The sequence below is a fragment of the Lagenorhynchus albirostris genome, chromosome 4 (assembly GCF_949774975.1).
Source record: "Lagenorhynchus albirostris chromosome 4, mLagAlb1.1, whole genome shotgun sequence".
NCBI lineage: Eukaryota > Metazoa > Chordata > Mammalia > Artiodactyla > Delphinidae > Lagenorhynchus > Lagenorhynchus albirostris.
The window spans coordinates 67,676,359-67,694,018 of NC_083098.1; the positions used below are offsets into that span (position 1 = coordinate 67,676,359).

Here is a 17,660-nt window from a genome sequence, read left to right on the forward strand (position 1 = left end):
ATAAAGGGCTCAATGGTCTGAGGAAATTAGAATTTTTTTTTGCAGTAATAGGATGAAGGTCAAAGTTGAGTAACACAGTAAGAAGAATGATATGATTGCATTTCTTATGATTTTTATAGTAAGTTAGCCAAAATAACTCAGCAATAATTTCCAAATTTGTATCAAGTTGAAAAAAAAATCAGTCATATATTTTCAAGCTGTAATTGCTGAGAGAGAACCACTGGCAAGTAAAAGCACACAAAACTATTCATATCCAGCTATCCTTTGAATTCAAGAGAACTTATTCAGAATATCTCTTTGGTTTCAGAAGCACAGCGTTGTATACTCTAAGTTATTTGAAGTTTTCTTGCTTTGAATTGAAAAAAAAAATTTTTAACCTCACCATATTTGGTGAACCAGATTCACAACTACCTTAATAGAGGAAACAGAAAAGGAAATAGTAGAAAATGTGGAAATTAAGTATCTTACAGTAGTTGAGAATTAAATACAGATATAGGTTTTTAAAAAGTAAAGTTGATAAACAAAAAACAATTACTGACCAATTAGAAATTTTTAAAGTAAATGAAGTAATCAAGCAGTAAATAAGAAAAAGATTTTAGGAGTATCTGGGGTGAGGGTAGAAAATGAAGCTGGGAAGATAGAAAATTTCATCTTTAACATTCCTGAGTTAAATACAGTGATGATGATAATGGTGATGATGATAATAATGATGATGATGACAGCTAACACATAACTTTCAAGATATCAGTTTCTTTTAGGAGTGCTTATCTATTTTATTAGGGTTGTCACTTAGTCCTATAAAACACTGTGATGTGATACTATTATTATTTCCAATTTACAGATGAAAAAACTGAAGCACAGATAAGTAATTTACCCCAGATCATTCAACTAGTAATGCAGTAGATATAGTATTAATGGTAACGTGACCAAGTATCCAGGTTCGCTCAGGAATGTCTTAGTTTTAGCATTAAATTTTTCTATCCTGGGAAAATCCTCTCTCAGACATGAAACTATTCCAGAGATCAGAGATGGGTTCAGAAGTTTGAAAGCAAAGTACAAAATCCATATGATAGTCTAGAAAATAGAGGCTGGAAGCAACATTATTTTTAGTATCAAATGTCTGTGGCATTGAATATCCACCTTCCTTAGTGACTCTTGCTGTCCTTTTCCCTGACTACTGATGCTGGAAACCGTGATTTGCAGTTCCTAGTAGAGAATCAGACGTTGTATTATTCTGAGTGATGAAACCTAAGTATGCAAATTCAGGGCCTTGTGATGCTAAATTTCTCTTTGATTTTGGATTAACTGTTGTGCTTTGTACCAAGATTCTGCTAAATTAATTTTTAACATTGTTACTATTGTGACTGTTTTCTAAGAGTTCATTGATGAAACTGAGAACAATATAATATAATAACATGACAATACTGAAAAGGAATGCTAAACAACTGTGTTATTTTAAAGATACAGGGAAGGATACATGAAGTTAGATTAGAGAGAGAACCAAAACAAAGCATACTACACAAAATGTGGAAATGAATTTGGGGCCAGGCACGAGAAGACTGTGAATGTGCGTATGGAGGCTGAATCTCACAAATCTAGGATAAGACAGGCAAGTTTTTGTAGGATAAAAAGTGGGGTTTTTTGTTTTATGTTTTTTTTAAACCTCTCCTCAAAAGGTACCAATGTTCAGTTGAAATTAATGGTAGTGGAGTAAGCCTGAGTATTCCAAAAGAATAAACATGTATTATTACTTTCTTCCCTTTATTTGTCTTTGCACCTGAGTAAAGTTACTTTTCCTGATTCAGAGGTTGCAACTGAAATGTCCTGTGGGTAAACAAAAGGAGAAATTTTGATAATCAATGTTTTGCTTCCTTACAGTGTAGAGCTGATTCTGTCAGATCATGCTTTCTAAAGTATATAAAGTGAAGTGTTGGATCATAGCAACAAAATAATGTTTCCCCCAGCTCTTATGCATTTTGATTTGAAAAATGGAATTTCAAATTGTCTTCTTGATTTCCATAAAGGTTTTGATTAAACTTCAGAAGACACGAAACAAAAGACTGTTGATAACCTTGCCCATATATAAACTAGACTTTGCTCATCTATCTGCATATTTGATGGACAGTGCAAATGTAAATTTTGGAAAATGCCATTCAGCCTATAAACTTCTTACAAAAGAAAATGAATAGTTCTTACCCACTAAATGTGCTGTACACCTTGTAGACAAGGCTGCTAGAAAGGAAGGTGATGTGCTTACCTGCGATAATGAGGTTTCATAATGAAATTATTTGGTCACTTTTCAGTTTCTTCAAAATGTGTAGAAGTACTTAATGAGCCTTTTAACTTTCTAGAAATGGAAGGAGATAGTCTCCTGAGACATGTGCCTTCAAGATGGCTATTACAGGGGCTGGCCATAGACAAGATGTTAAAATACTGACCTGTAAAATCATATTTCCAAAGTGTGGGACAAGAAAAATGTCTTTCTCTAACTTTGAAATATATGACAGATGAGAATGGAGAAAAATATTACAATAAGACACATTTATATGTTTCTCTAAAACTGTTTGATGAGCTCTGAAGAGGCTATAGGGAACCTGGAAAAAGATGAACTTATTCTACCCGAGTTGCATGGACTTCTGCATAGGTTAGAACAAAAAAATCATTACAGTGAAAAACATGATTTATTTTGGGGATTTAAGACTGTTTCCAAAATAAAATGTCATCAGAAAAGGACAGTCATGTTAACAGGACTTTATCATTTCTTTATTAAAACTTTAACTTGCTTGGGATCCAGTCTTTACTTCATAAAGTACAACTATTTCAGTGCTCTAAAACCATTATCCCTGATAGTGTTTAAGCTTATGCTGACATCCAATGTGCTTGGAAATGTTTATAAATCATGAACATTTTGGACATGGACAGCTCATATGATGAATTCACAGATGCAAAAGAACAAATTGACAAACAGCTGGTTTACCAAAACAAGCCTGTACATACAAAGTGGATGGGCATTTCTGGAGATCTGGGAACTAATTGCCACAAGTCTAAAAAGCTACAAAGTAAAGCTATTAATTAAAATCCTAAGTACTCCATGCTGAACACTTTTGTTGAGAAGATATTTATTTTGATGTCATCTATTGGACTGACACCAGGAATCAATGTAATATGGGCTTGATAAAATCAGAACTTCAGGTCAAAGTGAATTTTACTTTTGACTATATTCAGTTTTAACTTTATTTAAAAAAAATGAAAAATACACATAGAAAAAACATATCATAGTTATTTTTATTAAATATAGGCCATATCTGTTTAATTACTTTGTTGTACTAACTTATTTAATTCTCACATTTATAAAATGTGTGATAATATAGCCTGAAATTTTAAATATTCAATAGAGACTTTTGCTGTATCAGAGGATGGAAAGAAGCATTTTAAAAATATTGTTATAGGTATTCACACTATTAGCACTACTATTAATTAGCATTAAATACTTCTAATTGTCACTTTTATGTAGTAATAACACATAGGTGCATAATTATTTATTGCACGTTAAGTATATTTTTTGATCTGGTAGTGCTGTTTCCTGGTTGGCTCTCTAAAAGGTTGATCACCCTAACTGATGGCCAAATACTCCATGCTCTTAACAATACTGCTAACAGTGGGGAGGACCACAGATCCTCTCCTATATTTCTTTTGAAGACTCAATTGTACTAAGCCCCTTAGAACTAAACAGAGGTAGGGTTCATGGGTGAAAATTTCTTGATTATCCTTTAAATACAATGATTAAATCCAGTGGTTTTGTTAAAACAAAGTTTGCTGGGGATCATTCAGCAAATTTCCTGATTCTCAGACAAAATGGGTAACTTCGTTTAAGATTGTTTTCATTAAAACACATACACACACACACACACACAATTTTTAAAAGTACTTCTTAAAGGGTTAGGTGAAATGGAATGGGAAAGAGGAGCTGAAGTATAAATGAAGGGAAACCATAGAAATGCCAGACTTGAATTACTCAGATATGTTTACTATTTTTATTTACTTGTAATTTTTTCTTTTTTTTTTTTTCCGGTACGTGGGCCTCTCACTGTTGTGTCCTCTCCTGTTGTGGAGCACAGGCCCTGGATGCGCAGGTTCAGTGGCCATGGCTCACGGGCCCAGCCGCTCCCCAGCATGTGGGATCTTCCCGGACCGGGGCACGAACCCGCATCCCCTGCATCGGCAGGCGGACTCTCAACCACTGCGCCACCAGGGAAGCCCCTACTATTAGTATTTAAATATCATTCTTCTCATAGAGCCATTTCCTTTGGCATGTAAGGAAAGATAAATTTACCACAATGAGAAAGAAAAGTTTTAAAATAGAGACAAATAGAATTAGGCTTAACAGAGAAAGTAATTTTGCATAACTACATTATAAAAACCAAATAAATAGAAACTACACCGAGCCAAAAACATCTAATAAAATTTGGTAGATTCATCCTAACATTGGATGCCTACAGTGTGTCAGGTACTGAATAAAACAGAATGGAAATATAAATATATACACACGTACACATACACATATATCTCATTTTTACTTCATTATTCATATTCATTTGGTTTTCTTAGCTATATCAAATTCAGGAAAAAGAAAAAGGGGATGATGGTTATTAGGCTTTCTTTTTTCCATTCTCATGAATAAGTTTATTGCATTTTAAACAGAGTAGGGGTCTTCCAAATAACCCTGGGGCCAAATATCCCACAGGCCTCGAGTCAATAGCTTGAGTTAACATTAAATTTTACAAAATTAACAACTTAAAAGTTCCATGATTGGCTTTTTAAATCAGCAAGTAACCAACCATAGAAGATCTTTAAACCATAATGCTTATGCTGTGAGGATACACAAAGGAAACTGGCAGTCCCCTGAATGGTCTATAACAAGGTAGGAAAAATGATTTAGTTCAGCCATTTTTTTGTTCACATGCTTTTAAAATCTTACACACAAGTTGACCTTACTGCCTATCTTAGAAAGCTATAAAACTATTCTGGAAAATCTAGCCTAATTCCTCTAGAGTTCAATAGTTCCCTAGCTTTATTACTTTATTTACTAGACACAGTAGAATGAAATAGGCAGGGAAAAAGAAAAACAATCACAGAAGAGTCTGAATGTTAAAAAAAAGGGTAAAATTTTACAACCCAGAGCAAATAGACTACAGTTAGTAAACATATCAACTAATTCTTACCAAGAACAGTATAAGCAATTAAGGATAGTTTTAGAATATTAGGATGGAGAAAGTTTTCATGCTTGCTTCTTTTGCTTGGCTGGTTGATTATACTTTCTCAAGCATGGGTAAATTGGGTGAGTAGAGCCAATATACTAAACAAATTTGACAATTTCATTGTGATAAAAAGAAGCTGTCACTGTGAACAGTGATGCAAAGCACTGGCCTAAATGTCTTTCTTTCAGGTACAGGTAGATGATTATCAGTTATTAGAAACTCAATTAACTATTTGGGTCTTGATAGTTAACTACTCCCAGGATCAAGAGCTCAAAGGTTTTGAGGACAGTTAAGCATATAGTGAATTAAAAAATTATATTTTCGGGCTTCCCTGGTGGTGCAGTGGTTGAGAGTCCGCCTGCTGATGCAGGGGACGTGGGTTCATGCCCCGGTCCGCGAAGATCCCACATGCTGCGGCGCGGCTGGGCCCGTGAGCCATGGCCGCTGAGCCTGCGCATCCGGAGCCTGTGCTCCACAACGGGAGAGGCCACAGCAGTGAGAGGCCCAAGCAAAAAAAAATTATATTTTCAGAAAACTTTATAATTCTCAACATGATTTTAATAGATTTTGTTATTCAATCTCCCAAAATAATCCTGAGATAATGTTAGAAACAATTTTATTATTCTCCGTTAACTGATTAATAATGGGAACAGTGAGTCCAAATGATTTGCTAAAGATACAGGCAATTACCTAAAGAACTGGAATCAGGACCCTAAGCCTCCTAACTGTTCTTATTCCAACTTCCCTGCAAATTATAAAATGGGAAAATAAATTATGATGACAATTCCTATTCTGGTTCTGTGGATCAAATGAGATAATGTATGTAGACACTAAAGAAATGATGTTAATTCCTCTATCATTGAACATGCTGGGCCTTTCTGAGAGTTAAGTCCTCACCAGATCTCTACTTTTTGCAATCTCCATAAACTTTATTACTTATATTTCTCACTAGAATTGCAGATGCATCTCCAGCTGCTATTTTTAGCCATGCTTATTTACTGAAGATGATAAAGAACCTGAAAATTGTAAGGGTAAGGATCTAGTGTGCATATGAGAAGATTGCAGGTCTCTTTCTGCTTAAAAATTCTACTACAACTCAGAAATAAAAACAATCAGAAGAAGAGTGTAATTAATACTCTCTTGAATATAAATTTTACTGAAAATATACACTTCAAACCCACAAAAATGCAGCCTTACTTCATGTTACTTCAAGCCTCTTGCTCTCATTTTGCTTAAAGTTATGTCATTTCATCTAGAGCATCTTCTCTGACCCCTCAAGGTCAAGTTAAGGCTTTTCCCCATGTGTTTCTATAGCACTCTCTACCACAACAATAAGACATTTCTTGTAAGATACAGATTATGCTGATTACTTATCTGTATTACTAATTAGATCATAAACTTTGCCTGTCACAAAGACAGTATTTAACTATTTGAGGAACAAGTAAAGGGTAGACTTAACAGATTAAAATGAAAGAAACTGAGATTAATAAAACAAACTTTCCAGATATGTTTCCACATGTTCCTCTTAATTACAAAAACTTCAATGTTCCTGTACAATGTAACTTTAACAAATGATCAAACTTAGTAACTCCAATAAGGGGCTTCCTGATACAATGGGAAGGATACTGCATCTCCTACAGGGTATTTTTGCCAAAAATGTTTAACCTGGATCTAATTATGAGAAAACAATCAGAAAGACTGAGATTGTGAAACATTCTACAGAATGGCCTGGACTCTGGACTCTGCAAAGTGTCATTTTCATGAAAGACAAAAATAGGCAGGGATACTTCTAAAGAAGAGCAAAGAAATGTCACAACTAAAGGTACTGTGATCTTTGATCAGGCCCTAAGTGGAAATACAATGGCTGTAAAGGACATTATCAGGATAATTAGAAAATCTGTGTATGAATTATATAGTAGATGATAATACTTAGTCAAAGTTAAATTTCTTCTGTGTTTTAATGGTAGAGCATGTTCTTGGAACCTATTTGCTGGAAGATTTAGGAATTAAATATTACAAAATCAGCAATTTACTTCCAAAGAGTCAAATAATACAGCAAAATATAGATGCATGTACATATACATAAGAGTGACAGTCAAATGTGTCAAAATTTAAATATGAATTCAGAAAAAGGGGTATATGAGTGTTTATTGTAATACTCTTTCAACTTTTCTATAAAAGTTCTATAAAAAGAGTGGAGAAAATAAGTAATAAAATAATTTTTCTTTCCACTCCAGCTACACTGTTCTTGCAGTTCATCAGAATCACAGAATCACCCCTGCTTCAGGTTCTTGTTCTTGTTTCATCTGCCTGGAAGAGCCTTTCCCCAGATGATCTGCAAGACTGATTCTCAGTTCTTTCAGGTCTCTGCTCCTAACACTGAGCTTGGGTCCAGTGGAGGAGGCAGAAAATAAAACAGCAAATAAATAATTTCAGATTTTAATAAATCTAGGAAGGAAACATATCATTATAAAACTGTTTGATGAGAAGGTCCAAGAATAGTTCTTGGTTCTAAGAGGTTGTCAATTTTTTTGATAGTTAATATTTAAGATAATATAATAAAATCTTACATTTTTGATCATTTTTGAAACCATTTTGTTTTCATGGAATTTTACATATTTGGAGGGTATTCAACTTGTGAGTTATCTAGGTTTTTTTTCCCTCTAAATAAATACATTGTTTAAAGTACTATGTAATATTTATGATTTTTAATCTCTACCTTCACCTCAATCCCACTGCACTATAGATGGCAAAATACAAAAAAATACATAAAAATTTGGGAATGGAAGTGTACAACCTTTAGCATCATACATTAAACATTTTATTTTTCACTAATAAAATCATTTTTTAAACTCTTAAATTAACTTTTCTTTTGAACTTTAAAAAAGTAAAAATACTTTTTTGAAAAGCAAGTACTTTTCTTCATATGCAACTGCAGAACCTTACAGTGTATTTTCTTCTAACCTAGAAAAAGTGTAGTTATAAAATATTTGACACACAGAATCCATGGTATGAAGTTAAAAATTTCCAAATTGTCATTGTTTTAAATCAATACTAAATTTAAAAAGAAACACAATGATTTTAAATAGCAAAATAATGCCTATACTTGGACTGGGGTAAAGTTGGGGTAGGGGCAATAGGATATACTAAGCTCAAAAGAAAAGAGAGGGAGAAAGGGAGAGATGCAAGCATCTAACTAAGGAAAGTGAAGCCTTTTAAAGATAATAAAAATCAATGTCAAGTTGAACTGACAGAAATGAGTAGTGAGACTTTTTTTTTATTATCCCCAAAGAATTATAATTTGGGTAGAGGAAAAAGCTATAGGTGATATAAATTGTCAGACCATTTTCTAAAGCATTTGTTACTGTGCTCTACAAAACCATAGTAGAAATGTTAATTAGTCAATTAGTTTGAAACTTGTGATCCTGCAAACTAAAATACCCCTCCCACAAAGAGTGTTCACAAAGAGAATCACTGGTATGAGAAGAGACAGACATTTGAATTTAATGTATTCAACACTCTACTGAACAACAGACAAATAAACCTGCAGGTGATTCCAATAATGGAAAAGTTTTTAAAATGCCATGCATACTACCACAGTTTGATATAAAATTATATAACTTTCCATAATTATTACTTTTGTATCTAAAAGAGAAGACAACCAAATGTTTCCTTAGACAAGAGAAGTAGAGAAAACTCAAAAGTAGTTAGTCAGCTGTGTTCCAGAAACTGAGCAGGACCCTGTGGGGCTCCTAGGCACAAAATTCTTTCTGTGCCCCCCATTTCTTGTTTGTAGGAAAGAGGCTTAATTCAACCTTCATGACATTCCCCTGAGTTCCAAAGGGCAGGTTCAAACAGTTGCTAATCAGGGAAGGGAGGGGATGCAGAGACAAGGGAGAAGCAGTCAAGAAACAACAGGGATGCCTTGGGGCAGGATCCTGGTTGCTCCTCAAGAGATACATATAACAATATCTTTGAGCTCTTCTTTAGAACCAACCCCCACCCCCCCTGCCAAATGGAGGATGTTAACTACTTGATGAAGCATTCTTCATTGCAGAGAGAAGGTCATAGTTCGATAACCTGCAGAACCACAGAAGCCTATCACAAGACCACCGGACGCCAAATGATTTCTGGATTGAAGGAATGCAGGCCCTGCATGCACACTGATCCTTATCAGCAACACTGCCCCTTGAACCATTACTATAAGACTCCTTACAACCCCACCCCCAGGTGGGGACACACACTTTTGAGGGCATTAGTCCACTGTGGGCCCCTATCCCTGGCAAAAGAATAAAGCTATTCCTTTCTACTTCACCCAAAACTTAGTCTCCGAAGTTCAACTTGGTGCCGGTGCACTGAGGCCGGGTTTTGGCAACATTGCCACCTTGGGGCATTCCTTTCCTTCTTTTATCTGCTCAAATTGACCTATGAAATTGACCTCAGATTGACCTCAGAGCTATGAAACCTCTCTGAGCACCTCATTCAAAAACCAGCCTGAATACTTCTCTCCATTGATAAAGTATAAATTGACTGAGGCCAGGGACGTGTTTTGCCTTATTTCCCACAGTATTTTGTGGGAGTGGGATAATCTGAAATTTTAAAAGGGTGGACAGGGAAAGCCTCTTTGAGAAGGTTACACTGGAACAAAGACTTGAAGGAGATGAGAAAGCTGACCTTGTGGCTATCTGAGGGGGTGAAGGGTAGGAGAAAGGAAACTTTAAGTCTAACCTGAGCAAGCCTGATGCGTTTGTGGAAAGGCAAGGAAGCCAAGTGAGCAAGGGGAAGAGTAGTAGGAGAGTAGGTCAAGAGTTGCTAAAGGGGTCAGGATTTGGGACTTTGCTTTTATTGAGATAAGAAGTTATTCAGGTTGGATCAAAGGTGTGAAGTACTTGATCTGCATTTTAAAGGGATTACATTATGGCTTTTTGAGAATAAATCAGAAGAGAGACTCACATTTTAAGAGTATCCCTCTGGCAATTACGCTGAGAATAAATTTAAGAAGGACAAAAAATAAAGCAAGGAGACTAATTAAAGGGCTGTAACAAAACAGCAGAGGAGGGCTTCCCTGGTGGCACAGTGGTTGAGAGTCCGCCTGCCGATGCAGGGGACGCGGGTTCGTGCCCCGGTCCTGGAAGATCCCACATGCCGCCTAGCGGCTGGGCCCGAGAGCCATGGCCGCTGAGCCTGCGTGTCCGGAGCCTGTGCTCCGCAACGGGAGAGGCCACAACAGTGAGAGGACTGCATACCGCAAAAAAAGAAAAAGAAAAAAAAAAAAAAAGCAGAGGAGAGAGGATAAGGGCTGGAATCCAGGTGGTAGCAATGAAGATGCTAAATCTGGCAGGATATGCTCATGAGATTTGGGTGTGCAGTGTGAGTGAAAAGAAACAAATCAAAGATGGTGTATGGTTTAGGGCTGGAGCACCTGGAAGAACAGAGTAACCATTTACTAAGAAGGAAAGGACAGATGGGAAAACACCAATAGTATAGTTCTAGGATTGTGATCCTTATTAGAAATCTAGGTGGATATATCAAGTTAACTGTTGAATCTAGGAGTCTGGAGTTAAGAAATGGAGATAGAAGTCTGGGAATCATGAGATGATGTTTACAGCCATATGGACATATGAGATCAACTACAGAGAAAGAATGGATAGTGCCTAGACTACTTCTAGGATTACGCTCCGGGTCAGAGCAACAAGAGGCTGTGGAGATGAGGAACGAGTAAAGGAAGCTAAAAAGGACCAGCTGCTGAGGAAGGAAAGAAGCAAGAGAGGATGGTGTACCCAAAGCAAAGTGAAGAAAATCTTCCAAGAATGTGCTTGATACAAATTCTCCACAGGTTACCTCATCCTTCAGAGAAGGTCACTTTTTTGATAAGCCCTCTCTGACCAGTCCTGCCTTAGATAGACGATCCCCCTCTGTGTCCCTAAATCACAGCATGGGCCTCAATTATAAGACTTATCACATTTATGACAGCAGCTCCACTTCTCTGCCCTTTCTTTTCCCTCAGAAATGCAAGTTCCATGAGGGCCAGAAGCTTCACCAGAATGCTGGAATCTAGTGATATCTCTGGCAAATCAGGAGGAAGTTACATTTATTGACAGCCTATGGTGTAGCAGGCAACATGTCAATACCTTTACCCAGGTGTTTGAAAATTGTTAGTAAAAAAAAATGAAGGAAGTACTGAATGAATAGCAGATGATAGAAAAGGCAACTCAGTACACAGATGATAGAAAAGGCAACTCAGTACACAGGTAGAACCCTGGAGTAAAGACCCACGCATTAGGGCACCACAGCTTAATAGCAATAGCAACAAGACTACTCAGCTAATCCTTCTTGCTCTCATCAAGCAAAATTTTTGAATATAATTTTGTTTCCTTTATAGATTTTCCTGTGGAGTTAGGAAGTGATAACTAGCAAGCACAAATATCTGTTCTAACTGGCTGTTGCATATCTCACTGTGCATGAATAAATTAGCATACATTTTTAGACATTAGTCTAATGTAAATTTGGTTGGTTTGTTTCCTTTTGGACTTCCAGGGATGATCATTCTGCTTGTTTTTCGTTTTTCAAGTGCCAAAATCATGTTGTGTGATCAAGATGGGAATGACCCAGGCAATTGCAAGAGATTGTGATACAAGAAACCCAGGGCATGCTTACTGTATGACTGACTGTCAAAGGAAAATATTGATTTCCATCTATTTTTATCTCTTGTTGACACACAGTGATGGTCACAGTCAAGATTCTTGCATGGACTGGGTAGAGATTGTTATGCAATGAACTGAGCAAAAAATTATCTTTTGTGGTTGCTTGAAATATGATCCATTTTTCTGTTTGAATTTATTCCCTAAACTGAAAAGATAGAATCCTAGAGCCATACGAATACATTCCAGGTTTAAACCTAACATTTGTTAGTGTAGCCAATCTTACTAAGCTTGATCAATGCGTGAAGCTCTGACAAATTACGGTTTGTAGTCCTTTAAAGATCAAACTTGACTGTGTTGACACAGCTAAGGTAATTTATTCCTAAGGTCCTGAGTGGGCTTGGATTTGGTCTCCCTCTAAGATACCTGCATCATCTCTAAGTTCAACAGAGTCAAAGAAAATTTTGGATGAAATTATTGGATAAATGGTATCAGGTGGATAAAACCTTTGCCATGGTTTTCATGTTTTAAAATGTATTGGACAGTGATACTTTCTCTATTTTTATTGACATCAGGAAGATGAGAATTCACAAGTATATAATTTCTTGTTACTAACCCATCTATCAATTTCTATAACCAAGCTAATAATCCCTTTGTATTTTTATGTCCTAAGTATATCCAAAATCTAAATCCTCTTCCTGCCTTCCAAGACAACCAGTCACCTGGCAAGAGACTGATGCAGCCAAGTTAGCCACGTTTCTGATTTTGGAAACAACCTATCACCTAGATTTTTCTTTAGAATAGTGTCTTCTTGAATGGACAGAACGATTACATTATGTTAGAATTTGCCAGGCTCTATGTATTACAATGCTTTGTGTACTGTGTTTAACAGCTATTTTCCCAAGACTCATTTTGAGAGTATTTGATCCCACGCACGGCTCCTTAGTCTTCAGCCTACCAGATCCCAGCTTTCTAACCCTATCACACTGGCCTTTGGTGCTGGGGTCCTACCTTGCCCTGTTCATGAGGACATGGTTTGATATTTACTCACACAAAATAAAAGCAGGGAAGAACATGGGAAGTTTTCTTAGCAAAATTTTATTTTATAAGCAAATTTCAATTTTATGAACTATATTGATAATAGAAAAAAAGGGTTCCTTGACTCATCAATAGGATATGGGTTGAACAACAGAGAGTTCTTGAATAGAATTACTGTGAAAGTAGAAACACACTCAAGTTGGACATGGAGTTAGGACTTTTTACAGTTAATGTCTTAACTGTATGCTAAGCCATTTTTATTTTATGGTATGTATCTTACCTTAACTTCCACATGTGCCATCAGTACTGCAAAATTGGTTAGGTGGTTACAAGAGCATGTAGTATGTGTCTTATTTGTTGTCAGGAGCCGACAGCCTTGGGTTGACCAATAACCTGTCATTGTGCGCTTGGAATAGCTCCAAAATGAACAGTTAGGATTGAAGTTTTCCTCAGACTGCTACAGGAAAAAAACATCAACAAAGCCAATAACTACTTTTTGATCATGTAAGTTAGGTAGGCATTTTCTTTACATCTAACACAACTTCACACTATGTTTCAATTTTTGTGGAGAGGTCTACCAGAGTTTTCATATTAAGTGGGGCTTATCAATTCTAAGCAAATTTGAATATAGGTTATTTATTCCCCCTGATTAGAGGTGAATTCATTTCTCAAAAGTAATATTGAAGGAATACTAGTATCATTGTCTCAGAATCACATCAATTAATTTATACTGCAAAGCAAAGAACTGCTCTATACAATGAACTTCTGATAGCATGGTTTTAAAAAAATCTTTGTTCAATTTACAATACAATCCTTGCATATACATAAAAATATATCTACACACAAAGACATAACTACTTGTAACATCAGTTGAACTATGCTGAGTTCCACTTAACATATTGCTAGCTCTTTTTAATTATAGAGAAGTATTTATAAGTCCATCTATGAATGTTGTTACCTTAAATATATACATATACAAGAATTATTCTCCTCCCTCATTTTGGAAAAAAAATCACTAATCAGTTTATAGACAATGAATTGCTATATGTCAAAAAATAGGGAAAAAGAAAAAGGAAATTAAGACACTTCATGCTCTTGTTATAACAAATATAGATAATGTGGACAAAAAACTTCACATGCCATTTTTTTTACCTTGATGTGTTTAACAGTGAACACCACAGGATCAGCCAAATAAACCTTATTACTGAATTCTTTGTTTATTGCTGCTGTAATAACTGGGGAATTGACGATAACAGAATGATTGGTGGACATAGCCTCTGTTCCCAACTTCATGCTGGCATTCTCCGTGGACAAATAAGGACCCAAGTTGTTATAGAGGACAAAGGCCACTCTGATCTCTCCTAAAATAAGTACATATAAATTGGGAAGAAACTGATTAGCTTGTACATCCCACTTAAATTAGAGAGTTCTAATTAGATTGTAATCAAATCTGTATAATATATATATATTCACAACAAAATTCAAATATTCATTTCAACCAAAGTGCCAAGTCATTAATGAGGAAAGTCAAATGATACTGAAACAACTACGTATCAGTATTTTAAAAAAATATGAACCTCAATCCCTAACTTATTCCATACTCAGAACTTAATTCAAGATGGATCACAGTCCTAAATATAGAAATCAGAACCAGAGAGCCTCTGGAACAAAATATAGGATACCTTTGTGATCTTGGGAAGGCAAAGATGCCTTGGATAGGACTCAAAAAACACTAACCATAAAATAAAAAATGGTAAACTAAACTTTATCAAAATTGAAACTTTGTGCCTATCAAAATACAGCATTAAGAAAATGAATAGGCAAGCCACAAACTAGGAAATACATATACACATATGACTCAAATATATAAAGTATTTCTGCTACTCAACAGTAAAATTATACATAACATACTAAAATGGAAAAAGACATAAAAACGCCCTTTAAAAATAGATATATAAAAAGCTAAATGGGACTTCCCTGGTGGCACATTGGTTAAGAATCTGCCTGCCAATGCAGGGGACATGGGTTCGAGCCCTGGTCTGGGAAGATCCCACATGCTGTGGAGCAACTAAGCCTGAGCGCCACAACTACTGAGACCGTGTGCCACAACTACTGAAGCCTGCACGCCTAGAGCCCATGCTCTGCAACAAGAGAAGCCACTGCAATGAGAAGTCCGCATGCTGCAATGAAGAGTAGTCGCTGCTAGCCACAACTAGAGAAAGCCCATGTGCAGCAACAAAGACCCCACACAGCCAAAAATAAGGATATAAATAAATAAATTTTAAAAAATCTAATAGACACATAAAAATTAACATCATTAGTAATTAGGGAAATAAAAATTAAAATCATATTGAGATACCATTTCATACCCACTAGGATCTCTGAAATCCACACTATAAAATACTAGCCACACTAATGTTAGTAAAAATGTGGAACAAATGAAATTCTGCATACTACTGGTGAGAGTGTAATATGGTTCAACTACTTGGAAAAATGTCTGGCAATTTCTTACAAAGTTAAACATATATCTACCCTTCCTAGATACATGAAAATATATATCCACAAAGAAAAAATGTTGTATAAGAATGTTTATAACATCCTTATCCAAAATACCTCCAAACTAGAAACAACTCAAAAATCTATCAATAGGAGAGTAAATAAATTATGGCTTATTAAAATAATAGAGTTACTATACATCAATAAAGAACAAACTAATGATAGATGGAGCATCATGACTGAATCACAAAAATATTATACTGAGATAAAGAATACAGACAGAAAGAGTACATACTGTATGATTCCAGTTACATGAAGTCTAAGAACAGGTAAAATTTGTCTTTAGAAATAGTAATGAGAAGAAAGTAGTTCATCAGGTGGGGAGATGGGGTGAGAAGAGTGAAAAGAGGTATCAGGACATTTTCTGGGTAATACATGAGATTTTCATCTTAGTTTATGTGGTGTCACAGAAGAATGTACAACTGTCACATTCATCAAGCTAAACACAAGATATGTGCATTTTATTTTATGCAAATTACAACCAAAACAAAACAAAGATTCAAAATCTTTACCTGTGGTTGCCAAGGGGGAGATGGTGTGAGGGAGGGATGGATTGGGAGTTTGGGATTAGCAGATGCAAACTATTATATATAGAATGGGTAAACAAGGTCCTACTGTAGAGCCCAGGGAACTATATTCAATATCCTGTGATAAACCATAATGGAAAAGAATATAAAAAGAATGTATATTATGTATAACTGAATCACTTTGCTGTACAGCAGAAATTAACACAGTATTGTAAATCAACTATACTTCAATAAAATAAATTTAAAAAAAATCTTTGTCTTAAACTTCAATTACATGCTCTTTTAAGATCACTATCTCCATACCTCCTTCTACCTTATTTTTTTTCCCTTATGGCGATCTTTTACAAGTAATCCTCTGTAAAGTTAACCTTCTTTTAGGATGTTTTTAAAATTTTGTGTCATTTCCTTTCTTAAAATAAGTCAAGCCCTATGTTTTACTTCCAGTATAAATTCATTTTGGCGGATCCCCGAGAGACAGGAACTGCACTGACCACTGTGGTAACTAAGACGAGGAAGCCCCAGTCCTTATCCCTGAATCTTAGAGTCAAGTGGGAATAAAGACAATAAATTTTTTTTTCTCCATTTTTTTGAGGAGGAAGGGAGCTGTCTTGCTCTTGCTCTCATGGAGATCATCTCCTAGAGAAAGAGTCAGACAATAAGCAGGCAACTTAAAAAAATAATAATAAATAATAATATAATTTCATATAATGGTAAGTAAAAATGCTATGAAGAAGCGCTGGCAGAAAATGGCTAATGGGAAAACAGTGATTGGGAAAGAGTAGTCCACCTTCGAGGAGATAGGAAAAGCTTTCCTGAAGGGTTAAGATTTATAATGAGCAGTGAATGACAGAGAAGTTTCTATAAAAAGAAATATAAAATATGCATTCCAGAAGCAAGAAAATGCAAACATCTGATGAAGGAACACTCTTGGTGTGTTTGAGGAATAGAATCAAGACTGAATTAGGGAACCCTGTGCACTGTAGATAAAAATATAATTGATATAGCCACTATGGAAAATAGTATGGAGAGTCCTCAAAAAATTAAAAATAGAACTGCCATATGATCAGCAATTCTACTACTGCATATTTATCTGAAGCAAACAGAAACACTGACTTGAAAAAACCTATGCACCCTCATTTTCATTGCAGAATTATTTATAATAGCCAAGACATGTAAACAACCTAAATGTCTACTGATGGATGAATGGATAAAGAAAATGTTATATATATAATTATACATAGAGATATAAAATGGGGAATGGAATATTATTCAGCCATAAAAGGGAAATTTTGCCATTTGCTATAACCTGGATGGACCTTGAGGGCATTATGCTAAGTGAAATAAGTCAGATAAAGATAAATATCTCACTTACATGTGGAATCTTACAAACAAACAAAAAAATAAAGAAAACAGACTGCTAGTTGCTAGAGGTGAGGAGTGGGAGTAGGCAAAATAGGTGAAGAAGGTAAAATGTAAAAACTTCCATTTATAAAATAAACAAGTCATGGGGATGTAATGTGTGGCATGGTGACTACAGTTAATATTGGGTTGGCCAAAAAGTTTGTTTGGGGTTTTCTATAACATCTTACGGAAAAACTCGAACAAACTTTTTGGCCAACCCAATAATACTGTGTTGTCTA

General features: G+C 35.5%; 1 protein-coding gene across 9 annotated transcripts in view; it reads right to left on the minus strand.

The window, feature by feature from the left end:
* ADGRL3 (adhesion G protein-coupled receptor L3) overlaps nt 1-17,660 on the minus strand; it is an 854,596-nt gene that overhangs the window by 110,002 nt on the left and 726,934 nt on the right. For all 9 annotated transcript variants that reach the window (XM_060148098.1, XM_060148094.1, XM_060148096.1 and 6 more), the window contains 2 exons: nt 14,090-14,298; nt 13,218-13,394 (listed from right to left, as the gene is read on the minus strand). In XM_060148098.1, the coding sequence (XP_060004081.1) occupies nt 13,218-13,394; nt 14,090-14,298 (386 nt within the window). The remainder of the gene's footprint in view (nt 1-13,217; nt 13,395-14,089; nt 14,299-17,660) is intronic.